Below are 19,497 nucleotides of genomic sequence, written 5' to 3' on the forward strand. Positions count from 1 at the left end.
TCGCCCCAGACGAGAGCCTGGAAGCAGCAGCGGCCCTTTCTCCCACACCGGGAGGCCCGTGTCTCTGGGCCTCCGTCTCCTCCGCAGGCCCCTTCTGGCTGTTTCTGACTTTCATCACTTGAGACAGTGTTTTCTGACTGGCTCGTGCGGGTCTGTCTCTGTGAGAATCTGTACGAAGAAGGGACCTGTTCCTGGGAGGGGTGGTGTCCCTGTGTCGGCGTCCCCGACCTGGCCTGTGTTTGCCGGATGGGGGAGAAATTGACCTGAAACGCGTCTGTTTGGGAACAGCCGCTGCTGGGGATCCCAGCGCTGCCGCCGCCCGCGGGCCTCGCTGTGTGTTTCCGCCGATTATCGCACCAGAGCTGCACCCGGCGTGGTGCCGGGGGACACAGGGGGCCGGTTCTGAGGTCTCGTGAAGAGCGGGCTCTCTCCGACAAGGGCCCCAAGTCTCCGACAGGAGGGCCCCGTGGCCGTGAGCCCCGTGCAGTGGTGCAAGCAGGAGGTGGTCTGCCGCCGGGGCGGGGGGATGTGGTGTGAGGACAGTGTCTGCGGCCCCCCAGGCGCAGGCACGGAAGGTCCAAGCCGGGGACGGGCTCTTCCGTACTTCGGGTCAAGGACTTGGAGCTTTGAGTCTGATCCTGTTTCCTCCTCCCCCGGGGCTTGGTGCGGGGCCTCCCTGCAGGGCAGGGACGGGACGGCCTCAGTTGGGTAAAGAGCTGTTCTTTCCCGGCAGCGTCTGCGTCCGTCCCTCCTGCCCTGGGGCTCCTTCCTGCGCTTACCCCAGGAAGGACCTGTGCCGAGAGCTGGTAACCGCTCTGGTCCATGGTGACACGGGCGACTGACGGCCGCCGAAGCCGCCGTGGGAGCTGGGGACCCGTGCACAGCGGCCTCTGGCCTGTCGCGGAAAGGAGTAGAGTGTGTCGGGTGTGCGTGGGCGTGCGTGCGTGTGGGCTTTCCGTCCTGAGCTGCTGTTCTCCGCAGCATCCTGCAGCACCATGGGATCTTGTGGGCATCCTTGTTGGTGGTCGTGGGCATCGGCGCGAACGCGCCTCGGCCACCAGAGGGAGAGCCTAGGGGACAAGCAGCACGTGGGCGGCAGCTCCTTCAAGGCCGGGAGGAAACGCTGAGACCACACGCGGCAGGTGTCGGCCGGGCTCTCGCGCTGGAGTGGAAGGCCGTGCGTGCCTGTCGGGAGGCGGCAGCGGGAACGTTGCCGTTACGGGTCCCCTGGGGTCTTACATCTAGAGCAGCTCAGTGCGGTGGAATCAGCCAAAAGCAATCTTGATCACAAACAGCGCGTTGACAAATGGCCGTGGTCCAAGTGGGTGCGGTCGGTCTGCTTCCCGCGGGCCCACAGCCCCGCTTCGGCCCCCGCGCTGCATCCCCCTCGGGGAGCCCCACGGCACACGTTCCTCCCTGCTCTGCGTTTCAGCCGCAGCTCCGAGGTGTGACTGACCTGCGGGAAACTCCGCCTGTTCCGTGTCCAGGCTGGTGAATGTCCGAAACGTGCGTGGTCGTGTAGAAGCCGCCATAACCGGCGCCGGGCACTTCCGTCTCCACAGCCGCCGCTCTGCCCTCTGTCGCTGTCGCCTTGTGAACGTGGCCGGGCTGTGCGTGGTCCTTCACGGTTGTCCTCTGTGGACTGCTCTGCGCTGACGAGTGTTTCGTGGTTCCCCTTCTCTGCTGCATAGTGTGTGGTGTGTGTGGACGTGCCCCACCGGGGCCACCCGCCTGCAGGGACACATTTGTGTGAGGAATCAGGCAGCTGTGGCTGTCCACGTGCAGACCCTGCGTGCGCACACACGTTCTCATTCTGTGGGTAAACCCCTCGCCAGGGACCCACGGCGGTGCCCCCGGCCGGCCGGGTCCCACTGTGTGGGCCGCCCTGCTGTCTGCGTGTCCCGCGCTCCAGCCACAGCCCGCGACCTGCCCTTCACGGAGGCAGCGGGGCCCTACGTCCCGGCGTTTGTGGTCTTGCCACACATACACGCACAGCGTCTGTGACCACTGTTCCCGCGAGGATCTGAAACACCGTCACTACCTGTCACTCTTCCATTGCCTTTTGTTCGGCATCTAAAGACCCTTCTCTCCCAACGAGGGACTGTGGCTGACGTGTTTACCAGGGCAGGACCGTGTCCCAGGCTCAGTGGCTCCCGAGCTGGAGTCGTGGTGGCACACGGCGGACGCTAGTGATGTAGGACAGATTCCCTTCCGTGGTGCCGTGGTGCTCGGCCCACCACACCTGTTCTCCCGTGGATGTGTGTTTGGCTGCCACGTTCACCGGGTCCACGCGACGGCACAGCGGTCCTCCGTGTCTCATGCCCATGCCCGGGAATCTGGGACACGCGGGGTCTTGGGGTGGATCCCTCCCCCTTAACTGGGTCTTGCCAGCGGCACCCCCGTGGGACTCCCGTGACTCAGACCCCGCCCGCAGCGCCCGCCAGCGTCCCTCTCTGCACTCCCTCCCGACACGTGACGTCGTGGCTGCTGGTGTCGCCGTTCCTGTAGGCGTGAGGTTAGGTTTTCTCCACAGCGTCTCACGGACCGGCCCTCGTTTCTCCCACCAGAAACTCCATGTCGTCTCTCCGTCCTGGCAGAGCCCATGGCGACAGTCGGAAGAGTGTGTTTTATACCAACGAAGAGTGGGAGCTCTTAGACCCGAACCCCAAGGACCTAGAGGAGTCCATGGCACAGGAAGAGAGGAAGAAGCCGGCCCCGGAAGGAAACAGAGGTACGGACCTGGTTCTGGTCGCCCATCCTCTCCACGGGGGAGCCTCCGTGGTCCCAGCCTTTCTGGAAGCAGGAGCCGCATCTGTGGGGGATGTGCCCTGCGGGCCTGTGGGGTGAGGTGTCACAGGGAAGAACCCCCAGCCCGTGGCTCCTAAGGTTTCTCGGGAGGTGGGGCATCCAGAAGTCACAGCGCTCTTCACAGATACACCGTTTTGGTTTTTTTTAACCCCTTTTTTACAGAACACGTGTCTACACGTGTCTACACGAAGGTAGAACATACAGGGTCATGGATTCCATGTAGCCCCGTGTGGCCCCCACGGTTTTGAACTTGGGGTCACTCTCTCCAAGCCCCCACCCGTCCCACGTTCACCCTGGGCGGGGCCGGTTTAACGTAAATTCTAGACATGAATCCGCTGTGTCTAAACTTAGAACCTTATGATGCCTCATCATCGTACCGAGAAACAGCAGCTGTAAATCCAGTCTTCACGCCTGCCCTGGCTCCGTGGCTGCACGCTCACGTCCCCAGTCACGTGAGGCACTGACGAGGCCTGCAGGCGGGTTTCCTCGCTGATGTGCGATGGCCTCATTGCGTCTGTGCAGCTCCCTGTCCCCATCCTCCGTTTGTCTCGGCATCATGTGGCCGAGACAGTCTCTGTGCCGAGGACATCCCACACTCCGGAGGGCAGGTCCCTCCTTGCTCCTCGCGTGCCCTGCATGAGGTCACGGGGCTGACCTCCTCGGACGAGGACACGATGTGGTGGGTCTCTGGGGCCACGTGTCCCCCGGCACCGTGGTGGGAACCATGTTGTGTGTGGCCCCCGCTGGTTTTGGGGAGGATCAGGGCTCGGGTGTCATCAGCCCGCCCTGTCTCTGCGGCCACTTCTGTGCCCGTCCAGGGATCCATGAGGGAATGTTGATGTTTTCATGTAGAACAACAGTGATTTGGAAATTCTGCCTCGTGCTCGATTGTAGCAGGGGCTGGAGGAGGAGGCAGGATCTTACAAAATCTTTCCCGGGAGCACAAGTATTTCCAGGAAGTACGTCTCCTGTCCCCCGGAGGGTGGTCCTGGCCCGCTGTGCCAGGGAGCTTGCCTGTGTTCGCAGGGTCGTAGCATGGGGCCCAGGCCCGTGGGACGCGGTGTGAAGGTGGCAGGCTGGGCATGCTGCACTTCCTGCCAAGGGCCCCCACATCAGCACCTCCTGAGCCGGGGGGCTGGGGTCCTGGGAATGACCTGCAAGCAAGGTCCGGAAGGAAGGGTCTGCGAGGCTGAGTGGCTCGCCTGGGCTGGGGACTCCCCGGGCCAGACATGCAGCCACACGGGCTGTGACTCTGATCGCACGGGCTCGTGGACCCTTCCTGTGTCAGCCACGAACGTCAGCCCCACGACGTGTCTGTGTTGCACGGTGTGGGCACGAACTGCTCTCCCTCTATCTGTTCCTCTGTGTTCAAGTGCGCAAAGTCCTTCTTGTCGGGAAGGGAATGTCAGTGGGTTTCACAGTGAGTGCACCATGCGGGCAGCACGTTCTGAAACAGGATCGGGCCAGCCCTGTCCACCAGCCCTGGCCCCTCACGCTGTCCCCCATGCCCCTGCCCCTCGCCGGTCCCCCGTCTGCAGCCCTCATCCCCCAGCCTCTGTCCCCTCCACCGGCCCTGCCAGTCACCTGCTCCTCCCAGGGCAGCCACTGTCCGGACTTAGGAGCCGGGAGTCGTCTGATTTCCAGCTTCACAGAATCCCAACATGCGTTCCCAGTGCGCGTTTCCTCCCGTGGTTGGAGCGTGAATGTGATTTCGTTCATGCTGATATTTATTTATAAGGATCCGTCAGTATTTTAAAGGCCCCTTTCTAAGGAAGAGAACGTAGTCATCCTTTAAAACACACGTTCACGATGAAGAACATGTGTTGGGGGGTTTTGTTTTGCTTCTTCCTGAGAACAGGTGAGCAAAGGGAGCCCAGAGGCCCCGTGTCTGTGAGTCCCGCTGGGGAGCCTGCTGTCTGACGGTGGGGGCGGCAGGGGCTGGACTCCGTGTTTCTGGGATGCTGCGGGAACTCGGAGCCACCGTGCTCCTCCCCAGCCTGTGTCTCTGTCCCCTTCGGGAGACTGGTGATGAGACCCGAGCATCTGGGGAGAGCGGGTGTCACAGACGAGTCTTGAGCGAGGTGTCCCGCAGCCTCGTCCTAAATCCCTCGTCGGGGCCGGGGCCCTGCGCCCTTTTGCACGCGTGCTCAGTCAGGTGTGCAGTCACAGCCAGGACACGCTCTGGGGAGAGGACCCCAAGGCGAGTCTCCCGAGGAAGGATCCGGGGTGGGCGACCGTCTCAGGGTCTGGGCTCGGTTGTCCAGAGCGAGTCGGGGCCCAGGGGCGGCCCCACCTGTGCTCGCTGCACGCGGACGTGGAAGTTCCCGGAGGATGGCAGGGGGAGGTCGATGCGTTTTCCTGGGTTTGCAGAAGGACGGCTTGTCCTGCACGTACAAAACAAGTTCTGTTTTTCTGTAGGAGTCGCTGGCTCAGGATTTCCCTTTGATTTTGGACGTATTCCCTACAAAGGAAAGCGCCCTTTGAAAGACATGATCGGATCATCCAGGAACCGGCACATCAGCGGCGAGCCATCGGCAGACGGGTCGCAGGGCGCAGCCGGGGTCAGGCCACCAGCTGGGGTGCAGCTGCAGGTCCAGAGCCAGCAGGAGGAGCTGGAGCGGCTGCGGAAGGACCTGTCCAGCCAGAAGGTAGCTGTCCTCCCTCCCCACGTGTGCCCCCCGCCGCCGGCCGTGCCATGGGGCTGCAGCCCGGGCCCCTGAGGGTCTCCGTCCCCAGATGGGCCTTCTCCCCGGAAGTTTGATGTCAGCGTCAGAGACACGTGGGTTTCTGGGGGCGTGGGCAGGGGCGTGTCTCCTGCTGCTGGGCCCTCTCCCACCCCAGCGCAGCGCCGGCTGCTCTGGTAACAGGAGGGAGACCGTGTCCGTGTCCCTCTGAGACCGAGGATGCCCCGTTGTGGGCAGCTCGGAGCTGCTGGTCAAGCTCCCGGATGCGTGTGTGCTGGGGGCTGTGCGGGGATGGTGCGCGCGTCCGCGTCTCCCGTTTCCTAGTATTGTTCTCTGCCCAGGGGCCAGCGTTTCTGAGCCCCCCCGAGAGGAAGGGCGCTGTGCGCCGGCTCCTCGGTGCCGGGTCACGTGGTTACTGCGTCTGCTCCCTCCCCTCTGGCTCCAGGAGCTCGTGCGGCTGCTGCAGCAGACGGTCCGGTCCTCCCAGTATGACAAGTACTTCGCCAGCAGCCGGCTCTCTGAGGGGGTCCCAAAGGACGCGCTTGACCTTCTGCACCGCAAGGACGACCAGATCCTGGGCCTCAGCAGCCAGCTGGAGCGGCTGTCCCTGGAGCGGGAGAGTCTGCAGCAGGAGGCCCGCACGCTCAAGGGCAAGGTGGGCGAGCTCAGCGAGCAGCTGGGCATGCTGCTGGAGACCATCCAGGCCAAGGACGAGGTCATCATGAAGCTCTCGCGGCGGCTCAGCGAGGGCGCAGATGGCCCGGCCCCCGCCGCGGGGGCGCCCGGCTCCCCGGCCCCCGCCAGCAGGGAGCAGCTAGAGCTGGACAGGCTGAGAGTGAGTGGGGCGCGGGCTCGGCTGCGGGGCGGGTCAGACGGCATCCAGGGCTGCGGGCCTCTGCGGAGCCGCGGTGCCTCTTGGGGGCAGATGGAGCACCTGCCGGCAGATGAGGGGCGTTCTCTGAGACGCGTCCGTGGCAAGCCGGAGTCTGACCATGCCGTTGCCCGGGGGCTCCTGGACCTTGTCCTCCTTTGCTGTCACAGCCGACACTCTCCCTTTCTGCTCTGTGCCCCTAGAGTTTCGTTGCCCCACGTAGCCCCGGGGCCCGTCAGCCACTGCGCACGAGCGCCCAGGCCAGCACCGCACACGGCCTGCCTCAGCCCCGGGGGTGCGGGAGCCGAGGGGCCATTGTTCCCAGCAGCTGGTGCGGGGTTGGCTCCCAGGCAGGCCTGCTCAAGTCAGGGTCCCTGCTGCACCTAGGCTGGGCGGGTCCTGGCGCTGAGGGCCGGGGGCTGGCCTGGGCGGGGAGGCTGCTTCCTGAACTGTGACTGTCCAGGTCGGAGCTGAGGTGGGGAAGGGCTGTGCCCCCGGCCGTCAGATCACGGAGAGGCACTGAATGTGGCCTGGCTCAGCCCAAGTAGGTCTGTAGCCCCAGTCCCCACCCAGTCATAATGTGCTGCTTGCCTGGGTACCCTTTTTCTATAAATACCGTGCACCAGGGTTGTTTGGCCCCCCGAGGGCAAGTTCTCCTTGAAGGCGAAGATGTGCACGTCGAGGTTATCAGTGGGCACCTACCACGTGCCCAGCAGTGGCTCGCTGGCTTGTCAGCACGGAGCTGAGTGGTAGACGCGCAGGGGTCTCTCCGAGAATTCTAGAAGAGAAGTGAACCCTGGGCTGATGGGAGTGTCGTGGGGACGAGCACATGGCCTTCCAGAGTGACCACTGCCCCGTGACATGTGTGAGGCTGGGAGGTCAGCCGCAGAGCTCCAGCCCCTTCCTCTGTGACTGGACCACACACCGCCGTGGTCGGTGTGGCTGAACCGCGCGACTCTGCGCGAGTTCCGAGAGCGAACACGCCCACCCCGGACGGCACCGCATCGGGCCGCCTGGGCACGCTGGGCGGGGACATGCGGGAGCAAGCAGCTTGTCTCTGGTCCACACAGCGCCCTGTGGATGTAGCAGACAGACTTGATCGGGAGCAGGAGTCGCCCCGTTCACGCTGTAGGTTTTGTGGCGTGCCAGGCGGGGTGGTTGTGATGCGTTTGGTGATTTTATGACTTTTTTCCTCCAATGTTTCTCCACGGTTTTTAAGATCCCACCGTGATGAGGTGACTTGGGAGAGAGGCCACGGCGGGGGGGGTGCAGCTGGCTGTTCAGGGGCGGGTGCGAGGCCCTGGGCTCCCGAGTGGGCCGGCGGCTGCTCCGAGCTTTCTGCCGCCGCCTGCTCCCTCCACCGGCCCTCACAGCGGCTCTGCGGGTATTGAAACAGGTCTGGGGCGAGGGCTGCGGACGCAAGTGGGGTTCTGCCATGTGTGTGCTTGCTGTCCCTAGTTCTCACGGCGGCACAGTTTCCAGACTGACTTCCTGCCTCGACCCTGAACTCAGAACACCTCCGGGGGAGGCACGGCCTGTGTTTCTTGGGGAGCACTTGTCCGTCACGGTCACAGCCCACTTTCTCTGACTCTGCCTGATCGGAATCTGCTGACGCTTCTCGTTGGCTCTGGGACGCGGTCACTTTCTGTTTCTGGGGTATTTTGAGGAAGGAACGTACATGGGTCGTAGGATTTTAACAGCCTAAGTACTTGATTCTTTCTGTACTTCCTTCCAGGCTTTTCTGTGTTTCTTCTCACTTGGCGTGGGGGCCCCATGGCTTCGTCGGGCACAGTCGGGGCTGCCGTCTGCGTCACCACCCCCTGCCTGTGCGGCCAGTCTTTCTGTGACCTGCTGTTTGGCCACTTTTCCTCGTCTGGACTCTGACGGGCATTGGTTCAGCTGCACACCAGGGGCTGTGCTGGGAGTGCGCGGCCCGTCCCGGGGCACCCACAATAGTCAGAAAGTACAGAACAGACACGCCACGGTCATAGCAAGCACGGGAGGAGCTCAGAGCCGCTCAGCTTTGCTGCGTATGACCCCCGCCTGGGTGCCGGGTCCACTCCTGCCCGACCATGTTCACCTGTGAACCAGGCTTCCCCTGACGGGGTCTCTTGGGGTCCTACGGAGTCCTGTGGGGTCTGGTGGGGGTCCTGCGGGGTCCAGTGGGGTCCTGTGGAGTCTGGTGGGGGTCCTTCCAGGTCCGGTGGGGTCCGGCAGGGGTCCTGCGTGGTCCGGTGGGGACTAGGGGCCTGGCAGGCACAGGCAGGGCCTTCACTTGTATGGTCATCGGCGTTGGTGTAGGGAGAGTCTTCATGACGACGTCACACAGGATGTGACCGGAAGGCCCGCGTACTCGGCCTTCCCGCCGCCCTCACCTGCCCGCGTCCCTCGTGCTCCTCCGTCGGCCCGCTCTGCTGTCTGTGTGTGTCGGCTGGGGCCTGGGAGCTGTCGCAGGAGAGGGGAGGATGGGCCTTGGGGCCCCCAGGCCTCGTGTGGGGCTGGCCCTCAGCATCTCGGGGTCTGTCAGGACGTGCGGTCCTGCTGACGCAGGAGCTGTGAGCCTATCCGGTGCGGCCCGGAGCCCTGTGGCCTGGCTCTCAGCGGAGACGCGGAGACAGCGGCCCAAGGGCTTTCACTCACGGAGCCGCCAGGAGTCTCACGCGGACCCACAAGCGTTAGGCATCAAGGGGCCGCCGAGACGATACCGTTCCTCTGTACGTCGTAGGGTGATTACGGCCCCTCTCCCATGGTGGCGTCCAGCCCGGAGACGGGACATGACTCAAGGAGCAGGCGTGGCCTCCATCCCGTGAGGGGCGGACACTCCCGGCCGGTCCAGGAATAGCCCGGCCCCCCGGGGGCCAGCACAGCCCTGGGAGCCCCGCAGAGCGGGGGGGGGGCACGCGGGCAGAGGACTGAGCTTGGCGGAGATCGTTCCTCCCAGACGCTTCCCCTCCTCGCGGGTGATCCTGGGCGGCCGCCGAGCGCGTTGCCGCACTTGGCAGAACCCGTCACCGTGGCGAGGCTCGGCCGGCAGCTGGCGCGGCCGACAGTAACAGCCGGCGACTTCTCGGCGCAGGTGTGTCCGCTTCCTCGTGCTTTGCCGCCCGCGTCTCCAGAGCGGGAAATGTTTGCACGTACATGTGGGAGGAACGTGCTTCCCGAGCGCCTCATCCACTGCAGGGGGCGGGCGTGATTCCGTAGTCGAGCGTGCCGGGTGTCCGCGTGGCCTTTTCTCTGTCCCCTGAGTGACCGCGAGAGCCACAGAAAACGTGTCGTTCCTCGAGTTACAGAGGAAATGGTCACGAGGATTGGCCTTGTGACGCGTCGGTGCGTGGAGGATGTGGCATTCGCGGCCTGCGGACGTGGTCCTACTCCTTCCTTCGTTGCCCCGAGGGTAGCCGCAGAGGTCATCAGGGTGTGCCCGGTGGTCGTCTCGCGCGGACTCGGTGGGGCCCTCGGGGGACACGGCGGTACGTTAACCGTATCGGAGAGAGCGGGCTGGACTGACGGCGGTTTTCTGTCCACAGGATAACCTACAGGGGTACAAAACCCAGAACAAGTTCCTCAACAAGGAAATCCTGGAGCTCTCGGCGCTGCGGAGAAATGCGGAGAGGAGGGAGCGGGATCTGATGGCCAAGGTGGGTCGGGGCGTGGCTCGGCTGTTTCCTGGTGGCTGGGGACGCGGAACCTCTAGAAGCGGCACACCCTGAACCAGTCCTGCTCCTGTGCTGGGGCACAAGAACCCAAAATACAGGCCGTAGAGCGCTGCATTCCGAGAGGCACCCTGACGTGTCCCCGTCTGCCTGCGTCACGGGGTTGACAGAAAACCGTTGACTCCGACTCCCAGGTTCCCCGAACGGAGGGGTTTGAATTGTGACTTTGTGCGTTGAGTCGTGTGGCCTGGTTTCCCATCTGTAAACGGGGACGGTGGGAAACCGTCGGTATGCGCGTCTGTCGGTGTGGTGGCTGGAAGGGTAGCCCCTGCATAGCAGCCGGCACACGGTGGCTTTCAGTGGCCCTCGCAATCCTCGCTTTGCACTCCGTGGGTCACGTCTCCCCAGACCTATGTCCACGTGGTCCTGGGGTGTGTCTGACGACGCAGCAGGCAAGCTGGTTGGGGACACAGTGTCCCGGGACACGTCAGTGCCACATAGGCCCCATCTCACGGCCGACGTGCCGCGTGACACTCAGCATGACCGTAGGGACCGCCATGTGGTTGGCTCCTGCCACTCCCTTTGCTGTGCGGGACAGACGCCAGTGTCGGCATCTGGGGTCTCACTGGCAGTGTGTCCTCTGGGCCAGCGCCCTGGGAGGCGGGGGCCCGGGGTGGCCCGTGCAGACGTGACAGGTGGCCCGAGGCGACAGGACTCTCCTGTCCTCCACGCGGTCACGGCTCATGGCCCCGTGGCTAGGGCTCGCCGCCCGCCATTGGCTCGCGGCCCCAGGTGGCCCCTCCTGTGTCCTGGTTGTGGTCGGGGCGGCGGTGACCCCCGTTCTCTGCAGTATTCCAGCCTGGAAGCCAAGCTGTGTCAGATGGAGAGCAAGTACCTGATCCTGCTGCAGGAGGTCAAGACGCCCGTGTGCTCCGAGGAGCCGGGCCCGGCACACGGTGTCATCGCACAGCTGCTGGAGGACGCCCTGCAGGCTGACGGCCCGGAGCAGCCCGGGCAGGCGCTCGTGAAGCCTCGTCTCGTCAGGTGGGGGCGCCAGCGGCTGTGGGGAGGGAGCCCTGTCCTGGGGATGGATGCGTGCGTGTGTCCTTCTGCTCCTTTGCCACCGGCACTGTCAGCCCTCAGAGCGGGTGATCTCGGCATTGTTGCCGCAGCCGGTGCGCGGTGGGGCCAGGCTCAGGCCCCCTCTCCTGAGCACATCTGTGTCTGCGGCTCCCGCGGGCTCCTTTGTGGCTCCTGTCCCGCTGTGCAGCCATCCCCGCAGGAGTGGGGTCCCCGTCCTGAGACGCAGCTGCTCCCGTCCACGGCTGGAGAGCCGAGGGGCCCCCACGTGGGGAGAGGGCTCAGCCAGCCCTGCAAGGTGGCTCGGTGCCCACTGAGGGTCCCACCCCAGGGGAAGCCTCGCTCCAGCAGGACCTGCTGCAACTGATCTGGCTCGCAGCCCTGGGGCCTCACCCCTGCTGCACAGCACTGCCTGTGCCCACGTGCCCTGAGCTGCCCCAGGGCGGGGGGCGGAGGGAGGGGGAAGGTCCCCCCACCATGCGCGTTCTCACAGGGTGAGGTGGTGTTTTCATCCTCGCGTCTTCGCTGCTGCTGCCCCTGAGTGGCCGTGGCGGGAACAGGACGCCAGCCTGGGCAGCCGGCCTCCGCGTTCCTCCTCCCTGGGTCCGTGGGGCTCGGGTCGCCTGTGTCCCCCTTGTGTACTTGTGGGCTCCTCCTGTTGGTCGCGTTGATGTCTATCTGCCTCATCATTACAAAAGCTTCCAGACCCTCAGAGTCAAGTCCTGGGACCCCAGCCTCCCCGCCCCACGCACCCCCTCTGGAATTCCCGTCCATCTGGTTGGGCCCCCCGCCCCAGGGTTTTGCCTAGGGTACCGTCCGGCCCATCCAGGCGTTCTCCCCTGATGAGCTTCCGCGCATATCTCTAGCTCCTCGCTGACCACGTCCTGATACACGAACCCCACTGTACCCGGTGCTCCAGGGGGACGCACGCGGCCTCCGAGCCATGTTTCAGGGGCCTCGTGCCCCTTCGCTGTGGGAGATGCAGGTGGAGCCCAAACCCCGCTGTCATGCCTGCTCCCTTGTGGCAGACAAGTGGGGTCCCAACACGTTCCCTCGTGACAGATGAGAGGCGGCCGGCGTCGGGCTTTGTGTTTCCGGCGCCCGTGTGCGGCTCCTCTAGTGCGGGATCCCGACACGCAGGGAACACGCCTCTTCAGCTCTGCCAGGTTCGCACGGGCCATGCCGGCGGCGGCAGGCGCAAGAGGCCCTGTGTCCGTCTTCTGCGGCTCCTCGCAGATCGTCCCCGACGTGGCGGCTTGCACACCGCCCGTGTGCCGGCTCAGCCAGTGCAGGCCGTCCGTCTGGGCCTCCCTGGGTGTTTGCGCATCACAGCCACTGTTCCTTCCTAGGGGTTGCGGGGCTCAGTGGGTGTCCTCACGCGCTCGTGCCCTTCCTGGGCTCGCAGCCGAGGGCTCTGTTCCCACAGTGACTACTGGGCGCAGCCTCTCCGGCTTCTGGAGGCCACAGGCATCGGTGGGCTCCGGCCCCCTTCTCCCCTGCTCTGGCGGCAGCAGTGGCCTGCTCACCCTGCTCCTGCCCTGCTTGCCCGTCGTGAAGGGTTCCTGCACGTACGCTGGCCCAGGGTAGCCCAAGGGGACCGCCCTGCCCTTGGCCCTGTCCAGGGACGCCATGCACCTCAGCCATATGGCATGGCCGGCTGCAGGTGAGGGGCCGTGGTTCTGCTTCTCACGCCTACGCTGTCTTCATCCCTGATATCTACGCAGGTGCTTTCTGCCTCGTCTTTCCCCTTCTGGAATGGTGTTTTCCAAGCACACGAGTTATATGTGGACGTGTGTGACATGGAAACCCATGTCCACGTGGCCAGGCTACTGGGCACGTTTTTCCCTCCTGTGCTTTTCACACAAAGGGCTTTAAACCACCTGGAGTGGATTTTTATTCTAGTACGAAGAGATCTAATTTCACGTCTTACCACAGAGCCAGCCGCACATCCTGCCCTTGCTGTCAGGAAGCTGCTGCTTTGTTTGCCGAGTTCCGGTGGCTGGTCCCAGGCCCAAGGGCCATGTGCACGGGGGCCGATGCTCTTTCTCTTTAGTTGGTGTTTTCATCAGAATCCCATCGCTCAGTTTCCCTTCTGTATCTCTCGACAGTGAGTACGACATCTACGGGTTTAGGACCGTCCCAGAGGACGACGAGGAGGAGAAGCTGGTGGCCAAGGTCCGAGCGCTGGACCTGAAGACCTTGCACCTCACGGAGAACCAGGAGGTGTCCACCGGGGTCAAGTGGGAGAACTACTTTGCAAGCACGATGAACAGGGAGATGGCGTGCTGCCCGGAGCTGAAGAACCTGATCCGGGCCGGCATCCCACACGAGCACCGTTCCAAGGTGTGGAAGTGGTGTGTGGACCTGCACGCCAGGAAGTTCAAGGACAGCACTGAGCCCGGGTACTTCCAGACGCTGCTGCAGAAGGCGCTGGAGAAACAGAACCCGGCCTCCAAGCAGATCGAGCTGGACTTGCTGCGGACCCTGCCCAACAACAAGCACTACTCCGGCCCCACATCGGAGGGCATCCAGAAGCTGCGCAACGTGCTGCTCGCCTTCTCCTGGAGGAACCCCGATATCGGCTACTGCCAGGGTCTGAACAGGTGCGCTCGACCTGGCCATCTCCTCCCGTCCCCTGCAGGGTCTGAGCAGGTGGGCGCTCGGCCCGGCCTTCCCCTCCTCTCCTGGGTCTGAGCAGGGGGGCACTCGGCCCATCCGCTCCCCTCCTGGCTAGCCGAGGTAGGTCCATCTCGTAAAGCAGGTTTGCCGTCAGCTAGGCTTAGTGATGCGGCATCCCCAGTTCTGCAGTAATGGAGAGAAACAAACATACTTTCGCAAAGTATCAGGAACATCAGATGTGGGGCGCCTGGCTGGCTGTCGGTGGAGCCTGTGACTCTCGACCTTGGGGTCATGAGTTCGAGCCGCATGTTGGGTGCGGAGACTACTACGAGACGGAGGAGAGAGAGAGAGAAGGAAAACGGCTCACCAGCCTAGGAACACTGACTTGGTGTTGTTTCCTGGGGCTGGAGGAGCTGTGGCCACGAGAACCCAGGGGCACCGGGGTCCGACGGGCCGCGCGGCCTGGGCTGCAGGGGCCGGCGCTCACCGTACCGTCGCTTGCTTGCAGGTTGGTGGCAGTGGCCCTTCTGTATCTGGAGCAGGAAGACGCTTTCTGGTGTCTCGTCACCATAGTGGAGGTGTTCATGCCGCGAGACTATTACACGAAGACGCTGCTGGGGTCCCAGGTACGTGCACTTGTCCTGCGCCTCGGTCAGCGGCGTGGAGCCGGAGCCAAGATGGGGCCGACCTGAGCCCCGGTGGGGGGCTCCTGCTCGGGCCTTCAACCCCAACCCCCGCACCAGGCGCACAAGGCAGGGCACGCCGCGGTCCGTGGGCCGGGCTGGCCGTTACACGCCATGAGAAGTGGACCAGCCCCGCAGCCCCGCTGTCCCTCGGGCTCCACTGCCCCCACGGCTGTGCTGTCCTCATTTTTTTTTTTTTAATTTAAAAAATATTTATTTATTTATTTATTTAACAGGCAGAGATCACAAGTAGGCAGAGCAGCAGACGGGGGCGTGGGCAGGCTCCCTGCTGAGCTGAGAGCCTGATGCGGGACTCAATCCCAGGATCCTGGGATCATGACCTGAGCTGAAGGCAGAGGCTTGACCCACTGAGCCCCCCAGGCGCCCGTCTGCTGTCCTCTTGAGTTCAGCTGCCTCCTGGGCTCCATTGTCCCCATGGCTCTGCTATCCCCCGGGCTCCGCTGTCTCCCAGTTCTGCTGCCTCCTGGGCTCCACCGTCCCCGGACACTACTGTACATCTGGGCAGCTGAGCTGCCGTCCAGGAGTACTTGGAAACCTGATGTGTCACTTCAGGTTCTCCCAAGAAGCTGAGGCCAAGGCAGGAGTGGACGAGCCCGAGGTTTCTGAGGGGAGGCACCTGCAAAGAACCGAGGAAACCCCAGACCAGGGAAAGGAATGAGGCACGGGGGGGACGGACCTCAGAGAGAGGAAGTTTGGCCAGGCCGGTGGGGAGTCCACACACTGGGGCCACCGCTTCCGGGCGTGTGTCTCGTGGGAACAGGCTACACTGGGGCCTGCCAGGGTCACTCCCTGGCTGCGAGCAGCCGGAGGCAGTGCTGGACCCAGAGGGGCAGCCTGTGGGCTGCTGTCCCCTTCCTGGCAGGAGATACGAGGGCACAGCTCATGCCCACCACGCCTGGAGCCTGAAGCCAGGGCAGACAGGGCGATGTGGGCGGCGAGAGCCCAGTACCATCCCCACTTGGGCAGTCCTGGCTCGGGAGCAGCCCCTGGGGCCCAGGCCAGAGCTCCCATGGGCCAGTCTGGGGCCGCTGTGCAGCCTGCAGCCCTGCTCATGGGCCTCACTTCCCACTTCCCGGCACTGCTGTGGCCAGAGGAGGGCCAGGCAGGGGACCAGCGGGTGGCTGGAGGGGAGGGCAGGCAGTTCGCGCCCCGCCATCGTGGACGCTGGCTTCCCGTGGCCTGGACGACTCCGTGGTGCCCGCTCCTGTCTGGCAGGCCCCTAGGCCGGGAGCCTCTCTGTGCTCCAGCCTGCAGGGGCTTCCTGCCCTTGCCTCTGGGTCACTTCTCCAGCAGCCGCGTGGCTTCTCGGCTTTTCTCTCACCCGTGGCCGTGTGTCCGCGTAAGATCCCTCTGTCGTAGACAGTGAGGGTGGCATCCGTTTGCCTGGCTGGGCCCTGAGTTCTGTATGTGCGCGCCTCTCGTCGTGGCCTCTGTGACCACCTGCCCCCTGCCCCTGCCCACCAGCCAGGATGCAGCCTCATTCCTGTCCCTTTGCAGCCCTGTAGTTAGGCTTCTTGTCGCTGCCACTTGCCCAGCGGCTCACGTGCCTGCTCCCCTCTGACCCCTGATCCCAGCCAGGGACCTCCGTTCCTGCATCTCTGTGTCACCTCCCCATTCACCACCCCGTGTCACAGGGTCCCCTGCTGGAACCACACGGTGCCCTACAATGGAACCCTTGCTCCCGGAAGCACCCTGTTTTCCGTGTGCAGCTGACACCCACCCACCCCCCGTCACTGTCCCCTGCTTGCCTCCCCACAGAGCTCCCGTTCAGCTTGGGCTGTGGGCCCCTCTGCGTTGCCCGCTGACCCGAGGCCACTGCTCTTCCCACAGCTCTGGTGCGCGCCTGGAGGACCGCGGCCTCCCTGTGGGCCTGCTTGTCCTGCGGCCGGCCGCGGCCCTGATGCTCGTTCCAGAATCGCCAGCTCCCCCACGTGGCCAGTGGCCGGGTGTGCGTGCACGCCCCGACTGGGGACAGGGAGCTGGCACTCGCACCAAAACCATCCTGGTGGAGGCATCTTGTCCCCATTGTACTCGGGAGAAAACTGGAGGTCAGAGACATAAAGCAGCTCTCCTGAGTGGCCCTGGTGCCACAGGGGCCGACTGATCCCGGGAGAAGCTCGGCTGGTCTCCCAGTGAGCATGTCACTTTGCTAAGTCACCTGGAGGCTCTTTCTGCCAGAATATTTTGTAAACTGGGAAATGAGCCGTGGGAAGAGGCAGTCGTCACTGTCTGATGGGAGTGAAGAGGTCAGTAAATAAAATTCCGTGTGTCACGGACGCCTGGGTGCTAATAGCTGCAGACTGGGGATGTCACGTGACTGTTTCAAAGTAAGAAGGGTGAGGCTTCCGTCTGTCTTAAATCCTCTGAGCCAGGCCCTCCCGCCTGTGAGCCGTGGAGCCTGGCTACCTCCGTCCACGTCCGGGCGCCTCAGCTCCCGGGATGTGAGCAGTGCCCCGGCCCGCTCAGACCGCTCCAGGCTGAACTCAGGTGGTGATGCGTTAGGAGCTTGTGCTCACACTTGGAGCATAAAACTCGTAGATTATCCTTATAGGCAGGAAATGTGAACCTGTTTTAATTATGTGGATGTAAGATAAAACATGTATCATGTTGTCACATAAACGCAATTGTCAAGTCCAAAGAGACTGTTTCCTCCCCGACAGTGAGTCGTGGGTCCGCTCCAAGAAGCGGTGGCTGGGGATCGAGATGTTCAGAAGGAAACGAAAACCCCGTGTTATCCGACCGGCTAGAGCCACAGTTGGCCTTCTCGTGTACTTTAGGTACTCCTGCTGGGGCAGGACATGTCCCAGCTGGCTCACACGATAGCATGAGGGCTCTCCCGTGTCGTTCTGTGCTTTGTCACAGCCCTATTTGGTGGCAGTCGCCCTCCACCGGGCAAATCCACGTAACCCGTGTACTCTGCGATGGCAGGCTCCGGGTCAGGCCGAGCCACGGGGCGGCGAATGTGGCCAGCCCTCGGCGCCGAGATTCACAGGTCCCCATCAGACCGCCGCCACGGGCCAGTCTGCAGCCTCTGTCCATCCTGTCAGCTGAGTGCACGCTGGGCGCCAGGACCTTGGTGGGCACAGAGGACACTGTCCTCCACGTCCTCCTGAGCGCAGGGTGCTGGAGTCGACCCTGCGGGCTGCTCCACACGCGGCCTCCCAAGCCAGGCACCACCTGCCACCTGCCAGGGAGGGCTGGGTGTGGCCTCGCTCCCACTCTGGGGACCGCCTGCTTGCCCTTCCTCTGCAGAAGGAGTCTCGCGGCTGTCCCTCACCCCGTGGCCACCTGTCCGTCTCTCTTGCCTGTGTGGGGTTCCAGGGCCATTGTTGGAATGTCCAGGCACCGCGTCTTGTGGGTGACGCTGACCCTGCGGGGCAACAGGAGCGGGCTCCCCAGGGACGGTCTCCACGGGTGTGTCACCCAGCGGGACAGCCGTCCAGCTTGCCCTGTGAGACTCTGGGCTGCTTTCCCAGGGGGCACAGTGTGGGGGGCCGGCAGCCGGTTCGCTCGCCGCGGGACGTTCCAACAGCGGCTTCCGCGCTCTCGTCTGTGCGGGCTTTAAGGAGTATCCGTTATAGCTCACCCCACCCCCACCCCCCGCCTTCTCATCTCTGAGACTTAGTCTCCTGCGCTAGTGTCCAGCAGGGTTCTTGTATTGTGTTGTCTTTCATGTGCTGAGGGGGATTTATGGCACTTTGGAATCATTTTTGTAACAGTAACATAATCATTTTGTAACAGTGTTTTAGCACTTTAAGTTTTGTTGCCTTTTAAATTTTACAATATGAACCAGTAATGCTTACTCGACTCTAACCACGCCCTTTAAAAAAAAAAAAAGTCTTCTTGATTGTTAAAGCTTCTATGTTAAAGGAAAAATCAAAACTTCTAAAAGGGAGGAACCATGGGCTTGTTTAAAGTTTCAGATTCTCCTAAAAAACAACCTTTTTTGAAAAAAAAATCTTCTATATGCTATTTTTTAAAAAGATTTATTTGACAGAGACACAGCAAGAGAGGGAACACAAGCAAAGGGAGTGGGAGAGGGAGAAGCAGGCTTCCCGCGGAGCAGGGAGCCTGATGTGGGGCTCGATCCCAGGGCCCTGGGATCATGAGCACAGTGGAAGTCAGACGCTTAACCACTGAGCCCCCCAGGCGCCCCAAGAAGAACCTTTTAAAATGTCATTTTAGGGGCATCTGGGTGGCTCTGTTGCTTAAGACTGTGACTTTTTTTTTTTTTTGAAAGATTTTATTTATTATTTGACAGACACAGTGAGAGAGAGAGCACAGGCAGGGGGAGTGGGAGAGGGAGAAGCAGGCTCCCCGCTGAGCAGAGAGCCCGGATGCAGGGCCTTGATCCCAGAACTCTGGGATCATGACCTGAGCCAAAGTCAACTACTTAACCCACTGACCACCCAGTTGCCCCAAGTGTATGACTCTTGATCTCAGCTGTTCATGATATCAGGGTCGTGAGTTCGAGCCCCCATTGGGCCTCTGCTGGGGTGGCCGTGACTTCAGTATGTCTGTGTGGGTCCCCGCCAGAGGCCAGGAGAGCCCGTGGGGGACACCTGCCCCCTGCGTGGATCCCTGGCTTCCAGCCTGGGCCACCTGTGCTTCTCCAGCAACCCGGGACAGCGCCTGCGCGGCTCTGGGAGCACCACCAGCACCCCTCACCGGGGCCTGCCAACACTGACCCAGCAGGCCCGGCCTTTGGCACCCCGCGCTGCGTCTCGCTCCTCGGGGGCCGGGGGGGTGGACGCCTATGCCCAGAGGAGCGCTGTGCCCGACACGGGGGGAGGACGAGAGCTCTGAGTCCCATGGTGGTTTGCACGTGGCCTGTGGTACCCCTCGCAGCCCTGTGAGAGCGGGTGAGATGCTCCCCAGGCCACCCCGCCACACCCTCATGCTGTCCCCACATCCGGGGGCATCTGTGGGGCAGACGGGCTGCAGTCACTGCTCCTCTCAGGCCCGGGACTCGACCTCCAGCCCAGGAGCCCCGGGTTGCGGGCAGATGGCGAGGCTGACCCCCAGTGCCCTGTAGCAGCCTGTCCCGGTGGCTTGGGCTCACGGGCGGCTTCCAGGCC

General features: G+C 63.3%; 1 protein-coding gene across 7 annotated transcripts in view; it reads left to right on the forward strand.

Annotated features, from left to right (window-relative positions):
• The window catches only part of TBC1D2B (TBC1 domain family member 2B), a 59,766-nt gene that overhangs the window by 33,339 nt on the left and 6,930 nt on the right, over positions 1-19,497 (forward strand). For 4 of the 7 annotated variants that reach the window (XM_045067327.1, XM_045067330.1, XM_004763608.3 and 1 more), the window contains 7 exons: positions 2,568-2,731; positions 5,227-5,456; positions 5,938-6,327; positions 9,891-10,001; positions 10,867-11,060; positions 13,205-13,699; positions 14,224-14,341. In XM_045067327.1, the coding sequence (XP_044923262.1) occupies positions 2,568-2,731; positions 5,227-5,456; positions 5,938-6,327; positions 9,891-10,001; positions 10,867-11,060; positions 13,205-13,699; positions 14,224-14,341 (1,702 nt within the window). The remainder of the gene's footprint in view (positions 1-2,567; positions 2,732-5,226; positions 5,457-5,937; positions 6,328-9,890; positions 10,002-10,866; positions 11,061-13,204; positions 13,700-14,223; positions 14,342-19,497) is intronic. The other 3 variants (XM_045067328.1, XM_013061984.2, XM_045067329.1) reach the window with 2 other exon arrangements.

The sequence above is a fragment of the Mustela putorius genome, unplaced genomic scaffold, assembly GCF_011764305.1.
Source record: "Mustela putorius furo isolate JIRA1106 unplaced genomic scaffold, ASM1176430v1.1 tig00003875_pilon_pilon_pilon, whole genome shotgun sequence".
NCBI classification, from domain to species: domain Eukaryota; kingdom Metazoa; phylum Chordata; class Mammalia; order Carnivora; family Mustelidae; genus Mustela; species Mustela putorius.